This window comes from Anthonomus grandis, chromosome 22 (assembly GCF_022605725.1).
Source record: "Anthonomus grandis grandis chromosome 22, icAntGran1.3, whole genome shotgun sequence".
In the NCBI taxonomy this organism is placed as follows: domain Eukaryota; kingdom Metazoa; phylum Arthropoda; class Insecta; order Coleoptera; family Curculionidae; genus Anthonomus; species Anthonomus grandis.
Window position 1 is genome coordinate 14,972,037 of NC_065567.1, and position 27,551 is coordinate 14,999,587.

A 27,551-nucleotide genomic window follows, 5' to 3' on the forward strand; every position below is an offset into this window, starting at 1 on the left:
TATCAGAAGTATAAATAATTTTATAGCAAGGACTTAAAAGCAGTTTTAGTTTAGGTTTTTGTCTGGGCTTTCTTAAGGCTTTATCTTGTAATATTGTCTCGTGTTAGTTTAGGGTTTAATTTACATTTTAATTTCGTTCCTGAAAAAAAATGTTTTCATAAAACTCATAAATAATATCTTGTGAGTGATTGATTTTTTGTTTTAACTGAATCCGAATTTTATATTAAATACCAACTTTAATAGGATAGCGAGGGCACCGTAGCACTTAGCTCAGTTTCTTCCATTAGCATAGACGCCTACTGCGTCGACACAACATGTATTACCTCCACTAATGTCTATATATATTTTAACTTAGAAATATATAAATTTTGCCTCCACTATCTTAACAAGCATATAATACAAACTTTGGTTCAGGAGGCATCAGTGTGGCTTAAACCTAAAATTTTTCTCTAGGTAATAAAATAGTTTTATGGTAACCTAATTTATATATAGATTTTTTAGTACCCATTTCGTAAGAAAACTGAGAATCTTACTAAAAATAAAAGATATATATTATACTAGTAAGCACACAATTATGTATTAAATATATTACGTGCAATGTATAAATAAGTCTAATGTTTGACACAAATTTTCATTTATATCAGGTTTGTATCATTATACAATCAAGTCACGGCTTTGACTCTATCTTGCCGCCCTTTTTTCATTTGCTGGATGCACCGCAAAATCTGAAACAAGCCAGTGTAGGTGTGCGGGTCAATAGAAAATGAGAAAGCATTCCCGTGTTCAGCTGGCAAAAACCAGACAAAATTACCTGCAGGTTTTAAACTGACATGCTGGCGAAATTTATTTAACTTTGGACGTCTATAAAGTAACTCGGGCATGACTAAAAAAATACTAAAGTTACTTGCAACTAATGTTGTTTCCACAACAAACTTTTTCAGGTATTTTCTTCGTACGCATCTTCTGAACTATTTTTAAGGGACAATCTTGTTGGTTCTTTGTTCCTTTTAGTGGTTTTGGTCGATTATTTTGGTTGTGGCTTGATTGTTCTTCGCAATTCAGCTTTTCTTTTATTTATTGTTATTTTGCCCTTTAAGTTGCTCTCAGTACAACAAACCTAACCTAACCTAATCTCATACCAACACACGGGAATCAAATCAGTGGCATGGCCGAAAATAAAAATCTATACCGCTCTTGACGAGTGAAAGATTCTATACACAAAGCAGACAAACATTAAATTAAATACTCATGGACAATAAAAAGCAGAAAAAACAGACATATCATTAAAAATTGTTGCTTTATTTATTTGATAATTGAAAATAATCTATATTATAATTTATTCGAAGAATGAATGGAGCATTTGCTTTATAATAAAAATTACATTAAATGACAAAATAAAATGCTACAGTGTTTTTATTTATTTCCCTTGATAAGCACAAAAGAATTTTCTGGATTTCTATAGTATCATTGAAATGCGTTTTTCAAGACCTTTAATATAATGTATGACTTGACCTCCCCTTCTATTTAAGATTTTAAGGGTGTATATCACTCTTTCCAAAGGGTTTCATATAAAAGTAAAATAATATGCTTGCTTTTATTCCTCTTTTGGTTTATAGAAACAGTTTTTAGCATTTCTTATTCAGTTTTTTGTTCCTACTATATATGGCTATTTTAAGTTTTTAAGTTGTCACCCTGTATATATATCAAAATATATATATATATATATATATATATATATATATATATATATATATATATATATATATATATATATATATCAATAAAAAAAATAACAAAATAACAAATAAAAATAAACAAATATTGCTCTAATAAGAATATTTGCTTTAAATAAAGTTCTAAATTATAATTATGTTATGAAGAAAAATTATATGTATGTTCCTTTTATCTCTATTTATAATATATTTTTATAGAAATTTGAATAAAATTAAATTTCTGAACAGTTGTTAAGCCTGGTTTCCATATAAAATATTTTGTTCTGTTTAATGAACTAACATAAACATCCAATCACAAAAATAGATTTTTCAATGTAACTAGTTGTTACATAAAAACAATTTTAAAAAAATGTTAAAAATAAACAATTTTTATTTTTTGGGATACCTTGAAATATCATCAACGTATCTTAATTCCAATTTGAAATAAACTTAATGATAGGGTTTATAATAATGCTAATTATGTAAGTTCGGATGATGTATTTAGTCTGCTGATCCTAATCTTTTTTTCCTAATATGGGTTAATAAATAAAACAAATTATAGATGAATAATAGATTTAATAAATATTAATAACTATAATTTAAGTATGTGGAAGCATAACTCTAATATAATTTAAATATAGTTGTTACTAAGGCTGCATTAAGCAAATTTTTTCGGATTTACGTATTTTCTTAGACTACACAACTGCGGCAATTTTTCTTTAAAAAATCGAAATTCAAAAAAAAATGCATTGATTTCTTATGAAATATTAATTTCTTTCGAATATTATAAAATAATTCCATTGAGTATTCTTAGTAAATCATTCGAATTTTTAAAATTTCCCGTATCTTTCCTACCACAAAAAATAATTTATTATTTAACCAGGTTAAATTTTAAGCTGTGAGCTTGGATAATAATTTCTTGCAAATTTTGGATGGATTCTCGTTAATTCTACTTTAAAAATTAGGTTTACATTTACATTTATAAACGCAGATGGTTGAAACAAAACTAAATTCGTAGGTCACTTTATTTTTATCTATTGCATCTATTTAATTATTAGTTGAAGTTTAAGTAGATATGGCGGGAACTAATTAGTTAACAATAGGATGGCAACATTATAATATTAAAAGTAGTCATTAACTAGTCAATTTAAAATTTATTACGTTGCAAAAAAAATTTAAAAAAAGAAAGTTTCATAAATAAAATCAAAATACAAAATAAAAATTATAAAGCTCAAGTATACAAATGATTTTAATGACTCAACTTATTTCTAATATAATTTACACCCATTTAATTAAATAGTAATTACTCTTATATATGTATAGTATTTTACATACTTTTAAATGCATACTTTTAACAACCCTTTAGATTTAATTAAAACATTCTATACTGTATTAAATAAAGAAGAACCTATATTTTTGTCCAGAAACTCCAGGGAAAGGTCATTCTAATTTTAGTTTTAAAAGTTGTACGCTAAAGTTTGACAGCGCTAATGAAATATTCTGTCGTCTCGTTTTTAACTTTTAATTTCATTTTTGTTCTAGTTGGAAATTTCCCTTTTTGTCCATTTATCTGAGAGCTTTTTTTTTCTTATTCTCGTATGTAACGGTACCTTAAAAATAGTTGTACTTTTCGTATTTGTTTTCATCCTTTTGAAAAAATCATGTCTTTGTTAAAAGGACAACGAACATAAATCCGGTAAATAGATAGATTGCCCTACACACTGAAACCGCCATTCCTCTCTAAATGGGCTCCTACACAAATACTTCGATTGGATAAAACTTTACCGCTTTAGAAAATCCAGGCTAATCTTGCCGTCCTCTAGCTCCTGAGGGTTTCATGAAACTAGAGGTATTTTTATTATAGAAAGCATACAAGAAAAATAAAAGAAATCAAATATATTATTTTAAAATATTTTTTTTTGTATTTCTGAAATGCACTCTTTTATGTCATTAAGAGAATATATGATAGACAAATCATAATTTCACAAATCTATCAAATACAGAACTAAAAAAAGTATAAGTACCATCAATAACTTAATGACAAATGGCCTTCAGTTAAAAATTAATATTTTAATATATTAGCGTATATTAAATCAGGGTAACTATTTTTAGAATAACATATTTAATTACTGATATCCTTAGTAGGAGAGGTGGACCACTCGCGATATCTCGGAAACCGTGGCAACAGTGCTTGCGCCGGTGTAGAATGATGCAATAACATTAATTGTTGATCGGTAGTACAGCTACTCGCGTGTGTGTGCCGTTTTTTAAAAGTTATCGAGTTATTTTGTTCTGAATCGTCATCGAAATTTTGCATGGTTTTTTTCTTTGAACAGTTACTTCACTTGAGGTAAGTCTTAAGTTACGTTTTAGACATGTAACAGGCAAATATGTATTTCGGCATGCACTTAACCTCAAAAATAGAGCGGTCACATGTTTATTTGCTTGAGGATTTACTGGTCCATCTATCCTTCTTTTTTAGGACAGACGGACCAGCACGGGATAGGAGAGATGGACCTATGTATAATAAATAATTGTTGTTTTAGGATAATAATGCCCAATCAGTATACTCGCAAACGAAATGTGCCCGAAAGGGGTTCTTGGTCTGCAGAGGACTTATGTTCTGCCATTATTGCAGTAGTGTTTGGCGAAATGGGTGTTAACGAAGCAGCAAAAGCATTCCACATTCCAAAAACTATTTTTAAACGCAGACTTGCAGCTAGTAATATAAATAAAACCAATTGTTTAGGCCCTGGCAGCTTGCTTGGGAGAAAAGCAGAGGCCAAGCTCGCTACCCACATCCAAAAATTACAGAAAAGAAGCTTTGCACCGACTAGACAGGAAGTACGCATAATGGCCCATAATTTGGCTGAACGTCTTGGATTCAACATAAATTTAATCGGGAAGATGGTGAGTAGATCTTCATACTTAAAGACTAGCTAATTATTGACTGAATTTTTAGGTAAAGCTGGTAACGTATAGCTGCTTCAATTTTTAAGACGGAATTAGCGCGAGCTTTGGGAATGTCTAAAAATGTTGTAGACAACTATTTTAAAGAACTCGATGCTGTACTTTCTGAGAATGGTTTGTTTGGCAGGCCTGGCAACATTTACATAATACGGACGAGACAGGTCTACAATTGAACACGCGAGCTGGGCAGGTGCTGGCTAAGAAAGGATCGAAAAGTATACCTTCAATTAGCCCAGGTAAAAAGGGTGAAACGATTACAGTAGTTGCCTGCTGTGATGCAGAAGGAGTTTATTTGCCTCCTTACTGCATGGTTCAATGCCACCCGGCTTACGTGTATGCATGTCAGAAAAGTCAGCGTACGTGACATCAGAAATTTTTCTGGATTGGCTACAGAATCATTTCTACCCTAGAAAAGCACCTGGAAAGGTTTTGCTAATAGTAGATGGACACACTTTCCACACGACTAATCTTGACACGTTGCAATTCGCTGAGGATAACGACATTATTATATTTTGTTTGCCGAGTCATACTACGCATTACTTGCAGCCGCTTGATCGGGCCTTCTTCAAGAGCCTTAAGGGGCATTATTACGATTCGTGCAGAAGGATGATCAAATGCAGCCCCACTAGGAAGTAAATCGATTACAATTCGGCAAACTTTTAGGGAAAGCCTAGGGCAAATCGGCTACAGTCAGCAATGCCGTATCGGCCTTTCGGGCAACAGGAATCTGGCCTTACAATTCGGATGAAATACCCGATTACGCTTTTCTAACGGAGCCACCAAATGAGGCTGCATTACATTCAAGAGACACATTTGGGGAACAAGGTGTCCTCACAAAAGTGGCAACAGAAACTGTTTTGCAAGAAATTTGTTCTCAAACTTTTCCTCGCGAATGTGACTCACCTCAACCAGGCCCTTCTGGAATGCAGCAGAAAAGTGTGGAAGAACCTAATGAAGAAGAATTAACACCTGGGAAACTACTTCAGGAGCTTTCTCCTGTGCCTCTTATAACACCAACAATGAAAAAGGCTCGTGCTAATCTAGTAGGTAACTTAACATCACCAAGTTACATGGCTCGAATTCGCGAGAAGACGCAGAGACAAACACGTCAGCTTAAAAGGCAGAAGAAAGAAGAACCTTCCAAGAAGAAATCACCAAAATCTACTAAAAAAGTGTTGCAAAAGAAACGGAGGCATGAGTCTACCTCTTCAGAATCTGATGAAGACGTACTTTTGGATGATTCGTCTAGCGGGGAAGAAACCTTTGATGACTTAGAAAATCAGTGCGTCGGGTGTCTTGAAGATTATCGCCTTACAAAGAAAAAAGAGGACTAGCTACAATGCATTATCTGTTCTAGATGGCTGCACGAAGGTTGCGCATCCTACACCAACACATGCCAACTCTGCGGTGCCGCCCCCATTATGAAAAAGGGGAAGAAAAAACTAAATTAGTGTACACAAGATCTCTTTCAAGACTTTCTAGCAATGAGCCAATTTAAGTTTTCAGTTTTTTTATGTTTTACATTTATTTGTCAAGTTGCATTCATAATTAAACTGTGTCAAATAGATCACCAACATATATATTTACCTTGCATTTTTATTTAGAGATTAATTCTTATAAATTAATAATTTATTGAAAGTTTTCTAAAAGATGATCCATCTGTCCTACTATGGTCCATCTCTCCTATAGTCGGTGATCCATCTCTCCTATACCCTCTAGGAGAGATGGACCAATTTAAGTTTTTAGTTTTTTATATCTTATAATTATTTTTTAATTTGCATTAATGTTTAAACTGTGTCAAATAGAATACCAAAATGTATGTTTACGTTGAACTTTTTTGCAAAGGTTTATTCAAAAAAATAAAGTATTTTTTGCCAGTGTTTTGAAAGGTGGTTCATCTCTTCTCGATTTACCCTATGTATATGGGATTTTCTTAGATATTCTAATTTATTTTTCGAAATTATATTTATCATTAGGCATATTGTATTTTTCGTTATTATTATTCACTATTGGTTATGGATGTATATTCTGTGGATATTATTAACTTTTCTAATAGACCGGTTAACCATACTTTCATTCTCTTTTTTAGTCTTTGGTTTTACTTTCAAATGTAAATCTTAGTAAATCAATCGACCAGGACAAAATAAAATATTTCTTATTCCATAGAGCATGATTTTTTTTTAAATTTGGCATGCATTTTTTATGCTCTAAGGTACACACCATTTTTTTTCAAAATGCGTTAACTTTCAGTGCGTCTATTTTGTTTTTTTTTAGTTTTAGAAATTTAAGCAATTAGCTGGAGAAATGCATTCACTGGAGACAAAAGAAAAGATGACCTTCGATAATCTTCTAGAAGAAACTGTCGAACCCTTAGTTATAACAGTGAGAATGTCTGATTCGGATGAAAGCGATGAAAGTAATAAAATGTGTGATTTATAAATTGATTTTTTTTTGTATATTTCGTAAATATTTTTATTGTAATATATGTAAATATGGTTAATAAATTAAAAGATCCTTATATTTATGTACCTTTCTTATAAATGACAAGATATGTTTGGAGAGTTGCATTTTTTATTGGTTGGTATTAAAAAAATTAAATTTTACAACAATTTTTTAAACATTTAAAAAACAATCAATTTGCGGTATTAATCAAATTTTTATATTTCATTTTATTTGCCATATTTTTATAATGAGGCTTTTCCGCTTTTAAGAAATGTTTCTTGTTAATTTAATAAATATAGGTTATACCTACCAACCATACTTTTTCTAAAAATCTTTATCTAATAGACAATAGATAAAATCTAACATTAGTTAGTACATTATTATTAGTACATTTTTCATAACAGATAATTATTTAACTTAAAAATTAAAATCAATATCCATAGTCGGGACGACACTGGCAACCCGTTTGTCATAAAAATGAACTCGAAACCATTGTTCCGAATTTTACGACCTATTGTATTTGAGACCATACAGGACTTGTCCACTTAAAATTGGTAAAAACAGCCTGGTTTATCATTTTGTTACATGTAGAAAAATGGAAGACTCACCCTATATTTATGCTACTTCTGCATAAATAATGAGGCACTGTGCTCTCACCAAAAAGGAAATAGAGTATAGAATATATACTAAAGTAATGCGAAAATCTGATCCAGCAAATCTGGCTTTTCCATTGCGGTAATTGCAATGGAACCATCCTTCCTATTCAATGGTGGAATTTTTGCTCTTCAGTAACCTTGACCAACTGCTTTTGCTACAGACCAGAATTATCTTGATCGATTTGAGCAATTGAGAAGATTTCAGGTATCGATCATCTGTTTGCACGCATTTCTCAGAGAAACAAAGTTGACACGATTTACAGAGCTTAGGTTCTGGCGCCACTTGCGATAAGGAGCATTTTTGCTGTCGACTGCCTTGGTGCAACTTTTATTGTACCAGGGTTTTCTTTTGGAAGAGCCACTTATAAACCCAACATCTTGAAAAGTGTTCGAATTATAAGCCTCCATATATGTCAAAATCACCTCTGAAATCTCGTTCGCACACTCTGAAGGATCATTAGTCCAGAAATAGACAGTTCCAAAGAATCGAAGAGAGGAACTATTTTAAATGTCTCCAGTTGGCCGATCTATAATGTCAAACTCTGCAAGACATAGGTGGATCCTAAGTTTTCATTTTTAGTTATCATTCTTAACTTGCTTGCAGATCGTCCATTTTATCAGCAAGGTCGGTGAAAAGCCTTCCACTATAGAAGGCTTTTGGAGGCATAGGTAGATCCTGTAGCGCTGATGGGTCTGTAGAGGAAACAGAAACAATTTATGGATATTTAGGTTATTTCAAACCACATAACATAGAACCTTAGGGATCCCAGAGTCTCTCCCTGCTGGCAAGATATGTCGCTTCTAATGAAGTTGCACCTAAATCGGGTGTGGAGGTCGCATTCAAGATACAACATATGATCTGCTTAGTTGTTTTCGAGTTTATTTTTGTCTCTGCTAAAGCTAAATTCTTGTGCAGACTTCTTACAAAGATCGATGCTTAATTGTTTCATGCCTAATGGGCTCTTAAGATCAGCTTTCATCCGGAGATCTGAACGAAAAGCTATTATGCTCCCGAATTATTTTGATCCAATAGTCATCATGCTTTTTTTTTTCTTTTCCACTCCGGAAACCGGACGCAATGGCCTGGTGATGAAACTAATTGACGTCGCCTTGTCATCTTAATCCTATGAAATCGTATTGTATTAATTATAATAAGATTTGCGTTCATTTTATTATTCACATCTACCACATGGATAATACAATTAATACAATTATTAACTTCTGAATTATTGACTATATTGTTGGTTTTTACTTAATGATTAATTTGCCGCCCCTATCCCAAACGATAAAAAATAAAATAGAAAATCAGTTTAGGCAGAAAAGAAAATATAAAAAGGTATCAGTGATGAAATCGAATTGGATATTATGCTTAAGAGAGAATCCACATAGTTTTGGTCAAACAGCAGCTCTTATATTTAATGATTTTGATAACAGCATGTATTTTTGCGCAGAAATTATGGCAAGGTTGAATGCCAGTGAAAACTAAATAGAACAAGTTTAATTTTCTGATGACTAAATATATCACAGTCATGCTAATTGGAAAAATTGTCGTTCTTAATCTAAGAACTAACTAAAATAGGTCTAAAAATCTTCACTGCATAAAACAAAATGTACGCAATACCCTAAAAGTCAATGTATGGGCCGGAATTGTTGGAGATAATAGTATAGGTCCATTTTTCATTGATAGTAATTTAAATAGCATAGGTATTGAGCCAGAAAATCTCCAAGTTCTAGCAAATACCTTAACCGAGAAAATTTCCTATGTAGAAATATTTCACAAGAATCCTTCTATGGAAATACATCAAAAGCAAATACAAAACTGAACTTACCAATTTAGCTGATATAAAAAGATTTACACTTGCAGTCAGTTATTCCTGGGTGTGATGATTAGTAACGTGACCAGACTTTTTTATATAGGAGCAGGATGTTGCTAAAATGGCGCAAGAGCTGATGGCGAATATTTTGAACATCTTCTATAATAACATTATTGTTTTATTCGGTTTAATAAGAAATAAATAGTATTAGTTATTAGTTTTTCTAAGAATTTTAAAAATTAATTAATATATAAAGCTTCTATTGAAGAAAAAGAAACTGGTACTTGTATTAGCCTCCTATTAGATCACGAACTATGCAAGAAAAGTTTTTGTAAAATAAATGCCCGACTAACAATATAAATCGATCTGTCTCCGTTCCCATTTATTGTTTATCGATTTTATTTCATTTGAGTCACATATACTGTATATGTAATACTATAAACTTATTAAAACATTATTTTTAAAACACTTATAGAGATAAAATACTTAAAATAATTACATTAGAATATAAATAATTATGTTATATCTAACAAGAAAAAAAAATTGACACATAATACTATTCAACAAGATTTAAAATATTTGTTGAAAGACATTATCTCAATTACTACAAGTGTTGCTTAAACTTCGTATTTATAAGTACGTTAAAGGATGCGTAAAATGATCATATAGGTAACAAGTTTAATTAGTTCGGACAACCAGGTAGCCTTAAGCACAATGTCAAATACTGGTGAAATCAATAATAATAGGGAGACCTGCAAACATCCTCATGGCCGCGCGATCACAATCCTGTACCAAAATTGCGCTAAATTAAAAAGCTAATATTTAATAAACTTATTTTTTGCCTTTTGCTGATATTTTGTTTTAATTTATTGGCCACGCTTTTTCCAACTGTTTTATATATAAAGCTATAATTTTTATTTGTTTTCCAAATATACCAGTAATCATTCGGTTATTTGGCTTTTTTATGGCTGTGTGACTTAATTGTGAAAGTTTGCACAAAAAGTGGAGTTGTAAGTTGGTTGGCTTTATGAGCGTTAATGTAATAGTAATGTTTTTTTTTTGTTATCTGATACAAACATGCTTAAAATCTAGGGATATTTAAAACTCTAGCTATTAATTTTTTGACAACTATTTCTTTCTTACCTTAATTTATATTGAGCAGTGTACCACGGTTCTAGCAATATTTATTAATATAAATTTATGCCATAAACTCATATGTATATATTTTACTCACAAATATTTTTTTTTGATTTGATACCTAAATATACAATATCGATAATCTACAATATTATTTGTTCTTTGTCAAGTCTAGTACTGCAAAGGTGTTTTTAAAATTGTTTAAATGCCCGCCGGCAGACCTCATGGCATATCGGAGTGCACGTAGAAACTTGGCGAATATACCAAAACAGTGTCTACCTAATATATAAGGAGCTGTCGCCGCTAGGAGACAGCAGAAAGTCCAGTTCAAATGCTAATATTTTTCCGATATTAAAATAGAAAAAAATTATAGGGAATAAAAGAGCATGTGTAATAGGTGTGTAATAGATAAGTTGGCTATTTATTTTTTATTTTTGTATGCAGTGTTTTAATTGACACTTAAATGAACAAAAAAAGCTACAATAAACTTATAAATATTACACCGCAAATCCAACAGTCATACTTAGGATTAATACAATAGGATTACCTTATGAAGCAGTAAGAAGGTTCTTCAAATTAAATAAGTTTCGCATGTCTGAAATACAAGTTCTTCAATGATGAGTTTTTAGAAGAATTGAATTTTTGAAAGAATGGGAAATTTAATAAGTCATAATCCAAATTTAACTTAATTTTTATTGAACAAAACGTATATAGTTAGCTGTATTTAAATGTACATGGGTTAGTACTAGATTAGCTAATAAGAGAATGAGATAGAAGTGCTTTACAATATCATTTTGCAACAGGATCTTGTTCACGGTATTGGATAGTGATTATCTGAAATGTTTCTTATAAATAATTAAAAAGCACCTGCTTGATGACCAATACGATTACATTATATTTTTTAGATTTCTCACTTTAAAGATCGCCTCCAAACTCGAATGATTTAGAAGCGGAAATAAAAGCAGCATGTTACGAAATTCAAGTTTTTCCAAACGGTTAAGAGATAATTTAAGACTAGACTTTATTAAGTGGCCTACACACTCTCGGTTGATGCGACCAATCGTCGCAATAACGCATAAACTTTACTATGATATCTATATTTATACGAATCATCAAAATAAAAGTATCAAAATGACTCAATAATACACTGCTTTTTAAGACTTGTCTATTAAAAAACTAAAAACTCAAAATATTTTCTCAGCCTGTTTCCAAACAAAATCATAACAGTAAAAATCTTTTATCAGCACATCAATACGATTCCATGAAACCCATCTTAAGTACCGAAATTAATAACCAGCTTTCAATAAATATCGGGTTACCACTTGATGACCGGTGGGTCGGTGTCGGGCCATATTTTACTTTGCCTGACAAAAGAGAATGAAACGATGAAGTTGACGATTGGATCTCAGTTCTTTGATAATAAATTGAAACGAAGTAAAAAGACGGATCGAGTCAATGCATAGTGCTCATTATACGTTGATTCGATTTGTATAAATCGAATTAACACATGTTCTGAATCACGTTCTGAGACAGACAGTCTGTCTCAGAATAATCGACATTCTTTTGAACATTATTTATTTATATAAAAAAATATTTATTTATTTATGTATTATAGTAGCTCTTAATATTTTAACGACTTATTTCTTATACCCGATATATTTAATAACTAAAAAAAGTAAGTGGATATTAATCTTAAAAAGATAATTGAATAACCTTTAAAGCAAGAGGCTACTTTCTCTATCTCTAGAGGGCTGTTGTCGTTTCACTCAAAATAAGCGCATAAAATGGTCCTCTGACAAACAAAGTTTACATATGCTTTTTTTTAAATTTTTATAGGGACTGAAATATAAAGTGTTATTCAGTTTTAAATTCATACCCTATAAAGTATCTAGATAGTGATCTGTCCTTTTGAAGAAGCTTTATTAGATTTACGAATTTATTCGATACATAATTTTGTCTTAGATATAGCGGCGGAACGCCATTTTGAAAAAAATCGTTTGAAAGCTCCTGCTAAATGCTTTATGATCCTAGTCATTACTTATGCAATACCCATAGCAAAATCGCAGCCTTTCAAAATCTTATTTTTCGCATTTTTATTTTCTTTACTACACCTGTTCAGATGTAATTTGTTTAAAGGTATATTGTTATTTGTAGAGTTTGAATTGAAATTTGACAGGAGACCTTTACTTAAACATGTTGGAAAATGCAGTAGAACCACTAATCTTGAGATTCTTGAAGACGATCCTCATGAATTTGAGTTAACAGTTTTTCAACAAGATGTGGCACCGCCTCACTTTAGCAGAAATCTTTGACTTACATGTTAGATATATAGAGAATATTTGACTAATACTAACACTAAACGGTGGATTAGTTGTAGAGGGCCTACCGAGTGGCCAGCTAGGTCGCCCGATCTTACACATCTGGATTTTTTTTATGGGGCTACTTGAAACAAAAAGTCTACGTCACCCAGCCAGAATCTATTTTCGAACTATGTCTAAGAATAATTGATGCATGTCGCAATATTGATGTTGCCACTTTCCAAAATGTTCGCGAAGAGTTCTCCAATAGATTATTTTACTATCTTGAAGTTAATGGTGCGCATTTTCAACATCTTTTATAGTGAAATAAATATTTCTGAGTTACCTAAAGTTTTAAATGAAAATAAAAATGCTAATAATAAGATTTTGAAAGACTGCCATTTTGCTATGGGTAGAAATAAGGACTTATTATTCTAGGACCATATAGCATGTAGTGGGAGCTTTCAAACGATGTATCGCATGACTCCCCTTTCTATTCAATTTTAGTTTTGCAAAATGAGCTAGGGACCAAAAAGTAGTATTAAAGTTGCTAATAATCAAATCAAATCAAAATGTTTTTATTTGTTAAATATTCAAGACCTAACATAAGTACCGTAACATGGGGATACTTTGATCAATTTTTTTCTACATTTGGGATTCTAGCTACTCTAATTTGGTTTTACATTAATTAAAAATAACCTTAGCAATCGGTCTTATTTGGTAAACATCCTACAAATAAATAAACTTAAAAAATAGAAATACAAATAGAAAAACTACATATTTTAGAGAAAAAAAAATAAAAAATCATGTGATCAAAGACATACTTAAGTTGGGGATACTTTGATCATCAATTTATTTTGTATGGATTTGTAAAGCCCCTTTTAAAAAGTGCCTTGAATTTAAAAAATGTTTTTAAATTGTAGATTTAGGCTATACAAAATACAAAAACTTAAAATAAGACCATTTTATTGATAAAAATAGTTTTCTGTTAATAAATAGTAGAAATAAAAAACTCGCTTTACTTAGAAAAATATATTTAGCAGTAACATATTATTAAGCATAAACCGTTTCAGAAGTATTATCATTCATTTGAAAACATAAACAAAAGAAAATACCACTTCGAAAATACATTAAAAAAATATTATCTAAACTTCAACGACAGGAATGCTGGAAGAAAATTCATAATAAACATTCAGATCTTCGTCTAATTTTTCTGTGGGATTGGATTGAATTGGAATAATATCCTCATTTCTGATCACAGAAACATCATCCGGCACGAGTTTAAATTTGGTTTTGTTTGTACTAATAGCTTTAAGACCGGTAACTAAAATCTCGGGATCTATTTCAGTTATCTTACATAGATATTTGTAAGTTTTTTTGCCACTCTACGAAGAAAATTTTGTCAAAATATATTGGCCAACTTCATATTTATCAAGCTTTTCTGAACGTAAAGGCTGTTCTGAACTTTTATTGATTTCCTGTCGAAGCTCCAACAAGTTCATATCGTCTTCGCTGTCAGAAATATTATCCAAGACTGTTGTAGGAAAACTATATCCAGGTGTGATGTTATCTTCCTGAGCTTTTACTGATGCCGTAGATATACTACAACCAGGTGCAACAGCTAACCGTTTCTTCTTCCTTTTTGGTTGATTCGGATCGCCAAATCGCTGCTCCTTTAACGTTGTAGTAAGGGCGCTTTCTACGTCAGCAGTAGGATCTATGGCATCGATATCCCGGGTTAATTTTTTAGAAACTTGTTCTCGGTCTAGAGGGTAAATACCAGAAGCACTAAATGAACTTATTAAATTACGTTTGATCGCTGATTTTATTAAAGTATCAGACTTCTGTCGTGGAAGTCTTGCATCCATGTAGTTCAATGTCTTATTTAGAAGATTAGCAAATGTGTCTTTAGGAACCGTTGAGAGTCTTAAGTTTTACAACTTCCATTCTGAAAGTATAGCTCTCCAGGATTCTTTTAATGGCCTGAAAAATCCGACGTCAAGTGGTTGACAAAGATGAATCGATTTTGGAACCAAAGAGACGAAATCAATTTCATTTTCTGCACACAACTTCGTAACTTCGGGATCCATATAGACAGATAGGTTATCGTCAATTAAGCCTTACGCCTATCTAAACGTTTTGCATGGGGAAGAAGACTGCTTAAAAACCAATAGCGAAATGTTGCCCCATCTAACCATCCACTTGGTGTTCGGTTAAATCTAGTCCCTAGACTGCAACATGGCTTGTCACAACACGGGAGTCTTTTTAAGCCACCCTCTTTACAGGAGTCATATAAATGTAGACTTTTAAAAATCACGTATGGAGGTAATAGAGTCAGCGGGCCCACATATCATAACGGTAGTGCAACTTTTTGAGTGGTTCATAACCTTCTCAGGGTATTTTAGGCCACGCCTATAAACACCACGTTTTTTCCCTGGACCATCGGAAAGATTCGATTCGTCATAATTAAATATATTTGCACTGGGAAGATCTCTTATTACCACTTCTAGATTATCATAAAATATATTTAAAGTTTCTTTGGACACCGCAGCCCTCGCCCTTTTTATTTTAGTAGCTAATCTTTGCCCGTAAGAGTCTTTGTGCCTGTTAAGAAAACTATATGTCCAATTAACACCAGGAATATTGTTTTTAAATTGATTAACAACATCACCCTTTTGGTCTAAGTAATATTTGGCCAGCATCCTTATGTCCATGAGACTTAATGGAAATCCCCAGTCTGCACATTTTGAAGCCGCCTTCAGTATTGCTATTTCCTCGTGTTTGGTAAAAATAGTGGCACGACTTGGTTTACTAATATTTTTTATTCCTTGTACTTATTATAGAGAGTCCAAAAGGAATATTAAATTGCTTTGAAGCTTCTCGTATTGAGCATATACCATCCACCACTACTTTCAATGCACGCTCCAGCTTTTTAGGGGTATAATATATATAATGTCTGCTCCCCAGCACCCTTTTATGCTCGCGAGGCATTTCTGGAAAGAAAAAATAATAATAATTTAATAATTTCTGGAAAGACAATTATAATATATGTTTATGGGGCAACTTTGATCAAGCGATCAACGTTACCCCGTGGAACAAATATGGTTCTATAAATAACCCTTAACTTAAATTTCACTAAAATGTTTTTAAAATCTACTAAGTAATACACATTAAAGTTAATACAAGAAAGAACATAATGGTAATAAATGTACTTACCTTTAGAGCCTTGAAGTTATCTGACTTACAAAAACAGAGCAAACCACGTGTAGACTTTATGATAATATTTTTTAACATCGATGCACAATTACGGCGGTCTGCGACTCTCAACTAACTGGCTTAACTAATGAACCAAGCAGATGTCCAGTTTCATTGTCATAGTGTGGGAAATGGTGGGGGTATGACGGCGCAACTATTTTAGGAAGATTTGATCAAAGTTTGACCCGTATTTAAAGTATCCTCATGTTACGGTAACAAAAAATCACAATATAAGCAAATAAGGTCTTACACCGCTATTGTAAAACCGATCCATAAGATATCCATCATAAAGCATAACTGTATGGTACAGACCTTAAAAGCTAAACCTATACTATTGTGTGCCAAATTTCAAATTTTTATATAAACGCATTTAAAAGATGAAAGGCGCACTGTATAAACAACAACATTATATACCACATGTCTAAAATAACATAAGGATATAAAATATATGCCGATTATGTTATACACTGCTTTTTTTTCTCAAGATTGATATCCAAAATTATTGCCATTATGATGGATGGATGATAGCAGAGAGCAGGTGTTTGCTGTCCGTGTATGATTTATGTTCCAAACATTATGAAAATGAGGATATAATTATAAATTTTTAGATATTGATCATGATAAAATATTACCATAAATGTTTGTCACTTGGATTGAAAATTAACTGAATATTGGAGATTTTAATAACAATCGATAAATTTATATATAAAAAAAATTAAATTTACCATATACCTTTTAAGATGCTTTGTATTTATATATTTTCAGAGGAAATTATAGTTATTAAGGCATTTTATATTATGGTTGATTTCAGCATTATACTTATAATGTTGAGGGTTCATTCGCAAGTTTTGACATAAACTAAGGAAATATGGGGTATAAAAAATAATTCTCAGCAAATAAACTAACTAATTATGATTAGATTAAAAAAAAACACATATATAACACGACCTCAAGCGAAGCTTGTAGCTTACTTAAACCCTCGATTCTACTTTGAGATGTCTAATAAAAGCAAAAACAAGTAAGGGGCGACGAAAAACAGGCAAAAACAGATCGATAGTTGAAAAACTAGACAAACCTTCTTTGGATTCTAAAGGATGTCGTGACGTTAATTTTGATCATTTGATGTTTCTTATATAGTAAAGCACGTTTTATTAACATTGGAAAACTTGGCTATAAAAGAACAACGTTATATTAATTTTTTGCGTTAAAAATTGTCTTTATATGCAATTAAGTTATGCCATTTTGAAAGACAAATTTGATTTCTAACCAGATTTAATAGTTTGTTTCTTTAATAAAAAAAACATACATTAATTATTTTAAAACTGGATAGTGTATAATCGATTTTATATATGAACAAATTATAAAAGTTTACAAAGTGATATTCTCTTTTTAAAAGTTGTGACAAACTTGTGAGTTATAACTATAAAATATTAAATAACATTATTTTTATTCTATTTTTGATTAATTTTACTAAGCTTTATGGCTTAAAAAATCAAAAAATAATTGTTTTTTATATTGATCTTTAGCTTTTTAAGCAGTCCAGTAAGATTTCCGCCAACATCCCCTTAGGGGGAGTGGCATTCACCCTTATTTTTTTATATATCTTTTGAAAAGGCATTAAATTATGCATTTTTCTTTTAAAATGCGCTTCGAAAAAATTTTGATTGAGGGCCGACTTGCCGAAAAATTAAGTTTAATGCTATTGTTTAGTAATTAGATTTTCAGAGGTCTTCACAATAATAAAGTAAGGCCAATAAAGTAACAAAAAATCAGATAAATCAGGTATTATCGCAGGCCATTCAATAGCATTTCTTAGTGCGTAGCCAAGTGACATTAAAAAGAAAGTTTAATGCCTTTTCAGAAAATGTATTATAACTTATACCTTCCTGTCATAAATGGAGCTTCATAAATAAAAGAAGCTGATATGTAAAAACTATTAACTTGGAAAACTATTATAACAATATGATAGCCAAGATTCAACTTCTAATTTTTAATAGTTTTAACGACAAAAACTCACGTTTTTACAAAAGATATTATGTGTAATAGCCCTAGTAAATTTTTATTGAGATAATATTTAAATCTGCCATAGGGAGACACGTCTAAGAATCCCTTAGATTATTCTCGCCAGATGGAGTAATTCATTAGGGAAAGGTTCCTTGCCATCGTCTTTTTAAGATATGCCTAACAACTTAGGGAACAGGCGGGTAATGGTAATTTTAATTTAATACGTATTCTCTTAATAATTTAAATGCGGAAATTTTACATGGATACTTCATTTTTATTTAAAATGCAATATTTATTTTAAATAAATTAAAAAAAAAGAATAATTTAGAGAAAGCTGTTTTCTAATTTTGCGTTAATTAATGATAATTTTTTTTGGATTATTGCTCTTGATATTGCTATTTTATAAATTCTCATTTTGAGGGACAAAGATTAGAAGTGCCAGTAATTTCAGTATATTTTGTCTAAAAACAAGTAACACAAATACATACAATATAAATAAATAAAATCAAAATCTAAGTTTGGATAAATGGGCTTTAGCAGTAAGTAGATTATTTTGAATGAAAATTAACATAATTTACTACTGGATTTGTAGTCTTTTTTTTTTCGCGTAATATTGTGCATTAACTATTGTTATTGGTGGAAAACGAATGAAACAATACATTTCACAACATTCCAAACCAATAAATAGGGTAATAAAAACTATCATACTCATAGAACAAAACCTTTGTGTAAAAAAACATAAATAAAAATGCAAAACCGAGCAAGAGCTGAAATATTCAGGCGGAAAAAATATGAACGTAAATGGATTTGTTTTAGCTAATTGAAATAGGGATCAATGATGATATAGTTCGAATCGTATAATCAGCAATATGTTTGGTTTAGAAACGCCAAATCACGAATCGATGGATGTATTATCCTATAAAAATAGGTGCCGATTTTGCTGACTGCTTATATTTGCTTTGACTATATCAGATTCCATATTTTTATTTTCGGGAGCCCAATAATTTAAAATTTGTTGTAGGTGAAAAAACAATATAGTATGAAAAACAACAGAATATAAACAGCAACACGACCTATTAGCAAGATTATGTTATCAAAAGCTGGCCGGAAAACTAAGTCAATATAAAAGGTATCATATTACAAGTACATTCCAAAGCCAATACTCGAAAATAACGTGCACAAATTATACTGGTACTGGACTAAACCTACAGGTGAGTGAGTATTTAGATAAAGACCAAAAAAAGATTCTAGCAAAACCTCATAGAGATTGCTCTCCCGAACAACAATTATTTAATAGCGAAACACCACAAAAAAGATCGGTAAATGTAAGGATTTGAAACACTAGATTCAAAGACAATGAGAAAAGTGCAGACTGTTCCAATAATAGGAGTCATTTTGATAAATCTAGAACGGAAATATGAAGCGACAATTAAATCAAGGATCCGTGCTACGTTGCTTGTACTCCCAGGGCTTAGAAATAATAAAATAGTACCGTATAAATATGAACTTCCAACAGTAGTAGAGAACGAGGTATCAAAGGTCTACTGGGATGCATGAATACCAACCAACTGACCGAAAAATTGTACCCAATAAATTAGATTTAATATTTCTAGCCAAAAAGAACCAAATGGCTTTATTAATTGATTTTGCTGGTGCTCTTGATAAAAATATAGATAAGGCATACAATGAAAAACGTCAAAAATACCCATCGTTGGCTGACGAAGTAAAAAAATAAAATAGATTATTAGAACAATGACTATGGAACACCAGTATATATCACACCAGTCATTATAGCGAGATATCAAGATGAAACAGAAATCACTGACATCACATTTAAAACAAATAAATAATTTACAAAATCATATCCAAAGGAGTTAAAACACAATTGGTAGCCTTTCAAAATTTGATTTCTAGCATTTTTATTTTCTTTACTACACTTGTTCAGATGTAATTTGTTTGTAGGTGTCTGGTTGTTTGTAGAGTTTTTTTATTTTTTTGCTTTTTTTTATTTTTTGACATTGACAAAAAATACAATCTCTGCAAATAACAACATACCTATGAACAAATTCTGTAATAGTACAATCTATTAGTAAAAAATATAAAAATTCAAAAAATTAGATTTTAAAAGGTTGCCATTTTGCTATAGGTGGAAGTAATGACTTAATATTTTGGGACCATAAAGCAATCAGTGGGAGCTTTCAAACGATGTATTGTATGACTCCCTTTTCTATTTAATTTTATTTTTCAAAATGGTGTTCCGTCGCCATTTTGAACTTTTGCAAAATGAGCTTGGGACCAATAAGGAGTATTTAGGTTGCTAATGATGTGTGCTAAATTTAAAATTTTTTTATAAACGCATTCAAAAGATCAAAGGGGGGGCAACAATTAAGAGCCGCACTGTATAATAGATGAATGAGATAACACATGAGAAAGAAAATACTTAATCTGCCTACATCTTTTTTACCTACATATTTTTTAATTTTGTTAATTATTCTTGTTTTTTGTATTATTTTATTTTGTAGTTTAAGTTGATTAGTTAAGTTTATTTATGATTCTACTTATATTAGGTTAAATATTTTTATCTACAGGATCCTATTGAGGGCCTCATTTGCATCGTAATTTAGGTTCATTTATTATAATTCCTGGTAGTTTAAATTTTCTAAACTTTATTTTCTTACTTACTTTAACTGTCAGTATTCTCTTGAAATTATTGGTCTCCATCGGCAAAAATAATGTAGAAACTTCTAAGCAGATCCAAATTATTCCACGGCTCTTTATAAGAGTTCACGTTTCATGACAGTTTAATCAGTGTTCTTGTTTTTTTAGTATTTTGGAACAATTTAAAAATAGAGAGTTAATGCGAGTTAAGTAAAAGTTGTAATCTGATGTCAATAAAAATAATGTGCTCCTGACATAGCAGAGTAATCCTGGCATAAGTATGTTCCTGAGTTTCGTTAGAATACTAATCCCCACAATAAAATGTAAAAAAGTTATTTAGATATAATATAAAAAAAACAAATTTAATTATATTGCATAATAAAAATATAAAAAATTAAACCTAAACGTTTAATATAATTGATTGTAAATAAAAAATTAAGGCTTTTTTAATTTTTTACAATATTGAAAATTAGAGTATAAGTATATATATCTACATGAAAAAATTGTAAGCGAAAGTTATTATAAAAATAAAACACAAAATAATATAAACATATAACAAATATATAAATTTACAGTTTTCTAGTAGTTAGCTTGATTTAAGAGTTAAGCTTTAATTTTAAAACACCAAATTTTGGAAATTTTCTCTCTAACCTCTAAACCAAGACCAAAATATTAAGAGAAAATTTAATATATTTTCATAACTTTCCTAACAATATACAATATTAACAATTTATTAACTATTTCGTATAGATTCATAAACGCAATATTATTATACCCGTATAATGTGCTTCGGTCAAATTTTCGTATATTTTAATATGTTATATTTATTTGCTTTTTACTTAATATAAACTGATAGTAGTTGTAGAATGGCACTTATTTACAGCAGATATTAATTAAAGGTCACAATTATTATTATTCCAACTATTACAGCTATTGTATAATATAACTTTCTATTAGTTTTCAGTATTCTATAATTTTTAATAAATATGACATATTGATCTAACGCCTAAAATAATTATTTTATCTTAAATGTATCATTTAATTGATTATATTGGAATTTCATACATTTTACCGCAAACGAAAAAAAATGTTTATGGGAAAAAGGTATATTCTACAAATCCTATTGGTCAGTACCCCTTTTTTGAGGCAAGTAATTATGACCATATTGCTTCGCTTTTTTAGCTGGATTCTTTACAAATGTTTCATTTGAAATTGGAAAGTCAATCAGCATTGCATAACTGGATGCCTATTTTATATTGGAACAAAAGGTTTTAATTTTTTTATGGCATGTTTGTTTGGAATTAATTTTTTTTTTAATCTTTTAATTTTTAATTTAATATCATTTTTTCTTACTAAATACTCTTATAGATATTAAGACATTGAGCTTCGCGTGCCCACCGGTGGGCATTTCGAGTTTGCTTTCTGGGACCACATGCCCACCGGTGGGCACATCGCATCGCTTATTCAGGGACCGCGTGCTCACCCGTGAGCATGGATTACATTGATTCTGCCTATATCAAACGACGGTCTGGTCCCAGGATGAGCCAAAAAATATATTGGGTTGGGCAGTTTGGATAGTTTAGGTATTTAGTTTATAAGAGTAGAAAAAAACAACATTTGAGTTAATATACACTGTTATATTACCTTAAAACAGAAAAAATACTCTTATGTAACCAAAACTTAAAATACCGTAAAAATGACTAACCTAAATATAATAAACCTTACTAAAACGACCTAACGTTTGACGAAATACACAATGCCACAAAGACACTGCTGACACTAAAGTTTTAAGCCAAATGTTTTTGGAAGCAAATAATACAAAGGGGAATATTACATGGTCCACAAATTGTATTGACCTTTTTCGCATTTTTTCGGGCGTACGCAGCATTGTGAGCCATTGACATGGTGCTGTAGCATTTAGTGCATCTCTTACGAGTAACTTGTTTTTGGCCTTCCACTTCCTTCAACGTGCAGCGTTGCGTTCTTGACGTGGAAGGACGAGAAACAGTATTAAGTTTTTCGTCGTTTTCAATGAGACCTGAAACTACCTCTTCTTTGAAAGTGGTGATGCTGATTTTTTTCTTGTTAATTTTATTGTAAACATGTAAAGCATTTACTATTGTTGTAGCAGTAATGAGATGAAACACTAGGCGTTTGTACCATTTTGAAGTTCGCCTTAGAAAAGGCGCGTATGCTGACATTTGATCCGACAAGTCGATAAAGGCCTTGCCCTGATTATAGTCAACAATTACTTTCGGTTTAATAACTTCCTTTTCTTTCTTTGCTAAAGTAACGGTAGAATCATCGTGTTTGGTGCTTAGCATGATGACGTCTCTCTTATCCTTCCACTTTAGGACTACAGTTTTGTCATTATCTTGCCGAGCTTTCCACCGATTATTCCACCTCGATTCAACTTTTCCTTTATTACTTCCTGAGGATTACCTTTGCGGTTTGCTCTTATTGTACCACCTAAATGCATTTTGCGGTCAATCAGTCTTTTGGATAATGATACGCTCATGTACCAGTTGTCAGTGTAGAGTGTGCGGCCACTGTCCAAAAGACGTTCCATCAATTCCATGACTACCTTTTCAGAAACTGCAAATTCACTTGATTTTTCTCTGCCGATATATACTTTGAAATCCCAGGTGTATCCTCCAGATACACACAACTTGAAAAGCTTTATACCGTAGCGGTTTAGCTTATTGGGTATATGTTGTCTGAAATAAATGCGTCCTCGAAACGGGACGTTACTTTCGTCGATACAAATGTCTTTTTCAGGCATGTAGGAGGACTTAAATTTCTTTTGCAGCATGTCAAGAAATTCGGATATTTTGTAAAGTCGGTCATCAGAGGGTCTGTCCTTCTCATTATCGCTTACATGGAACATGCCCAAAATATCTTCAAATCTGTTTCTACTCATAATTGTGGGTATGCGATTTTGGTACAACGATTTGGTTGACCAATAATCCCGTAACTAAGACATTGGAAGAAGGCCCATCCATAATATAATGCCAAAAAATTTTCGCATTTCCACGGGATTGGTATCCACCCATTTCGGCACCTTGGCCTTCCAGTTTGGATCTGCTATTGCCGCAGCAATTTGCTGTGAAGCAAACCTATTGGTTTCAGTCACAAATAGATTAATCATCTCATCGTCGATAAAATAGTTAAAGAATTCAGTTGGTTCTTTCCCTGCAAAGTCTGCACTAACAGCTGGAACAACACCAACATTCTTAGGGCTTTCACTGAAAGACAGTCGGTCTCCTTGAACGTGATCCCATTTTTGCTTAGTAGTTAAAGTCGCTAGAGGTACGTTATCGTCTAGATCTTCGTCTTCGGATAATAATATGCCAAAATTACCTGAATTATTACCGGATGAATCGTTATCGGATGATAGATCAGTTTCAACAGGAATAAAATATTTGTCTGCGATCTACGAATCATCTGAAAATCCGGTAATTTTGTCTTCTATTATATCTTTTGACTCGTCGTCGGACAGATTCTCCAGCTCCTTTACCAACTCCTGATCCAATAGATATTTCTTAGCCATATTTGCTTAACTCTGAAACAAAAAAACACATTAAAGCTAGTGTCCACGAGTGGGCATTCGGTCCCAAAATGTAAAATAGCATTCTGGGACATTCGGTCCCAAAATGTAAAATAGCATTCTGGGATCACGTGCCCACCCGTGGGTCACCGCAAAAAAATTACAAAAACAACCAAAAGTCGACAGAGTTTTGATCCACAAACAACATAAACTGCAAAAAAATAACTATTAACAAAAAATAGCCAGAATGAAAATTTGATCCCTGGAAGTAAAGTCCAAATGCCCACCGGTGGGCACGCGGGGCTCAACGTGTTAAGAATGTTTTGATTTCTCTTTTTTCTTTTACCATCTTGAATATCAGTTCTTTGTCATACAATCATCAATCAATTAAGGCCTGCGTTCTTGTATTATTATTTTACATAAAATAATTATTTTTGGAGCTAACTATAACTAAGTAAAATCCAAATGCCCACCAGTGGGCACGCGGGGCTCAACGTGTTAAGAATGTTTTGATTTCTCTTTTTTCTTTTACCATCTTGAATATCAGTTCTTTGTCATACAATCATCAATCAATTAAGGCCTGCGTTCTTGTATTATTATTTTACATAAAATAATTATTTTTGGAGCTAACTATAACTAAGTAAAATCCAAATGCCCACCAGTGGGCACGCGGGGCTCAACGTGTTAAGAATGTTTTGATTTCTCTTTTTTCTTTTACCATCTTGAATATCAGTTCTTTGTCATACAATCATCAATCAATTAAGGCCTGCGTTCTTCTATTATTATTTTACATAAAATAATTATTTTTGGAGCTAACTATGTCAACATCCATTAGCCAATACCGGTTTAATATTACCAATTTTACTTCACCAGAAAAAAATTAATTTAATCATTATCCAGATTGTACATGTTTTAAACTTAAGTAACTTACGAAAAGTAACTTAATTTTAAACTACCTTAATAAGAATTAAAAGGAATGGAGAAGTATAAATCTTTTTCACACTTCTCAGTTATTTATTATTAAATTTTAACATCACTTTTGAGACTTACTGTACATATTCATTTATAACTACAAACATATATAGGTATAGATTTATATCACGATTGGCGAGATTTCTTAGTACTAATCAATGTATTTTTTTTACAGAACATATTCGAGATGCAGTATTTACCGATGGAAATTCTGCGTTCGGTAAGTAAATAATAAGGTTTTTAAATTAAAAAAAAAAATTAATTAACACATTATATATGGCCCCGGCAAACTTAATGCTAAAATCCCATACCGGCAGCATTAGTAACTAACCGGTAGCCAGTATTAACTTTACATTGGGATGAGTATATTTTTAAGCCATTGTCTTATCTTTATTCTTGTCTAATTCTAAAATAGTAGTTAGTGCATACATCTGATCTAAAACAAAAAATCGGTTATAAAAAATCATATTTTAATTTTATATTTTCTGCCCAAATAATCAATGAGTAATAAAAAATAGTAAGCGATTGCAAGTGAAGTAGTAAATAAAAGTTTATGTTTAGTATTCAAGTGTGCTTATTTATTGAACACTCCAGGAAATCCGTAACAATATTAATAACAGCTTTTAGTCCTATGCTTTTAATAGTTTTTCTTATACGGGAATTTATGACGAAGCTTTTATGCAATTTTCTAAACAAAATTCTGAATTCCTATAATTGGTGTAGTATTATTAATACGTCTTTTCTTCATGTATTCGTTATTGCAACATCCTATTTTTTTCACTACATTCTTTACCATTTACATTCTCATTACATTTTTCTTTGTATCTTAAATCCAGGAATGAAACTTTCATTGAGCAAAGAAAAAAAAATCGGCATCAGTGTCATTCGGATTAGTGCTATTAATAAGCTAGTCCTCGTGAGAAAATTGCTTGCTAAAATAAATAAAGGAGGTCTTAAGATCGGAATAATATAATTTTCGATTCTAATGTTGTGTACAGACCAGCTAGACAAAACAAAACATTTATGATTCGAAACAAAGCGCCGAAAATCCAATACATTCCAGCGATATATTTGTTTCGTTTTTTTTTTGTTTTATAATATAAAAAGTCTTTTCTCCAGTCGGACAAGATTAAAGAGTCTGTGTTTTGCGAGTTGTCGGCACGATGCGGATAGTACGTACCTATTGACAAAAGTAGTACACCAGGGAGATCACGTGAACTTAATGTGGTAGAATGGTTGATCTTAGAACACTGAAAGACTAGAATTAGTAAACAACAACTTTGTTTGAGTTCAACATGTGCACAGAAGCAAGGAGGTGAGTTGTTACAAACATATTCATCGATTCTCTGTTGTCATGTTTACACACATTTTTAAAAGAGGAAATTTTCAGCTATATATCAACGCATATAACAATGTTAATTTAACTTGTTGGTGGTAGATTTTAGATTATAAATAAAAAATAGAGATAGATATGTCTTATTCTAAAATTAAAATTTAAAAATAACATATTCAAAGCAAAACCAAGATATTAACATTCTTATTCCTAAAACCGCTTCTAAAAAATTTAGAATGGTAACACCGCAAGCAAAAACTGATGTCATCTTGCGAAATGTCATCTTGTCAAACGGCTTTGTGTGTAAATTTGTAAATTTTGAAGTTCTGTGTTTTTTTCTTTAGTTTTTGGTTGAAAAGGGAAAAAGGTTTTATTTGAGTGTTTTTTTCTGTTACGATGGTGAAAACTTGTGCCGTTTGTGCCGGACCATAGAAAAAAGGTGATTCACGTCGATCTTTTCACAAGTAAATACCGATACTGTCTTAACATCATGATACTGTCATCCTAAACGTAGAATATCAAAAAATTATTAAGAAATCTATAATAATCATAAAATATTTAATTTCCATAAAACTGCTTTTAATTAGATAGGTACCTTTACTCTAATGAAGTACATTAAAAAAACGTATAAAGAGTTCATAAACGGTAATATTGTTAATAATTTAAAGCATAATCTATTATTAATGAATATTTATCATGTAAATATTTTTTAACGACGTCACTGGTATATTCCTTGTGTCGGTGTAATCAATAA

General features: G+C 31.3%; 2 protein-coding genes across 2 annotated transcripts in view; both read left to right on the top strand.

Annotated features, from left to right (window-relative positions):
• The window catches only part of LOC126749218 (uncharacterized), a 504,530-nt gene that overhangs the window by 226,316 nt on the left and 250,663 nt on the right, over positions 1–27,551 (top strand). The window contains exon 2 of the mRNA XM_050458903.1: positions 25,640–25,684. Coding sequence (XP_050314860.1) covers positions 25,640–25,684 — 45 coding nt within the window. The remainder of the gene's footprint in view (positions 1–25,639; positions 25,685–27,551) is intronic.
• LOC126749224 (uncharacterized) lies at positions 4,265–6,207 on the top strand. Its single transcript, XM_050458912.1, has 2 exons — positions 4,265–4,622; positions 4,675–6,207. Exon 2 carries the CDS (start codon positions 5,606–5,608, stop codon positions 6,014–6,016), a length of 411 nt encoding a protein of 136 aa, XP_050314869.1. The 5' UTR covers positions 4,265–4,622; positions 4,675–5,605; the 3' UTR covers positions 6,017–6,207.

Bases quoted from the DNA above. Each gene is read 5' to 3' on its own strand.
- LOC126749224 (XM_050458912.1), top strand. From the start codon at position 5,606: ATGCAGCAGAAAAGTGTGGAAGAACCTAATGAAGAAGAATTAACACCT.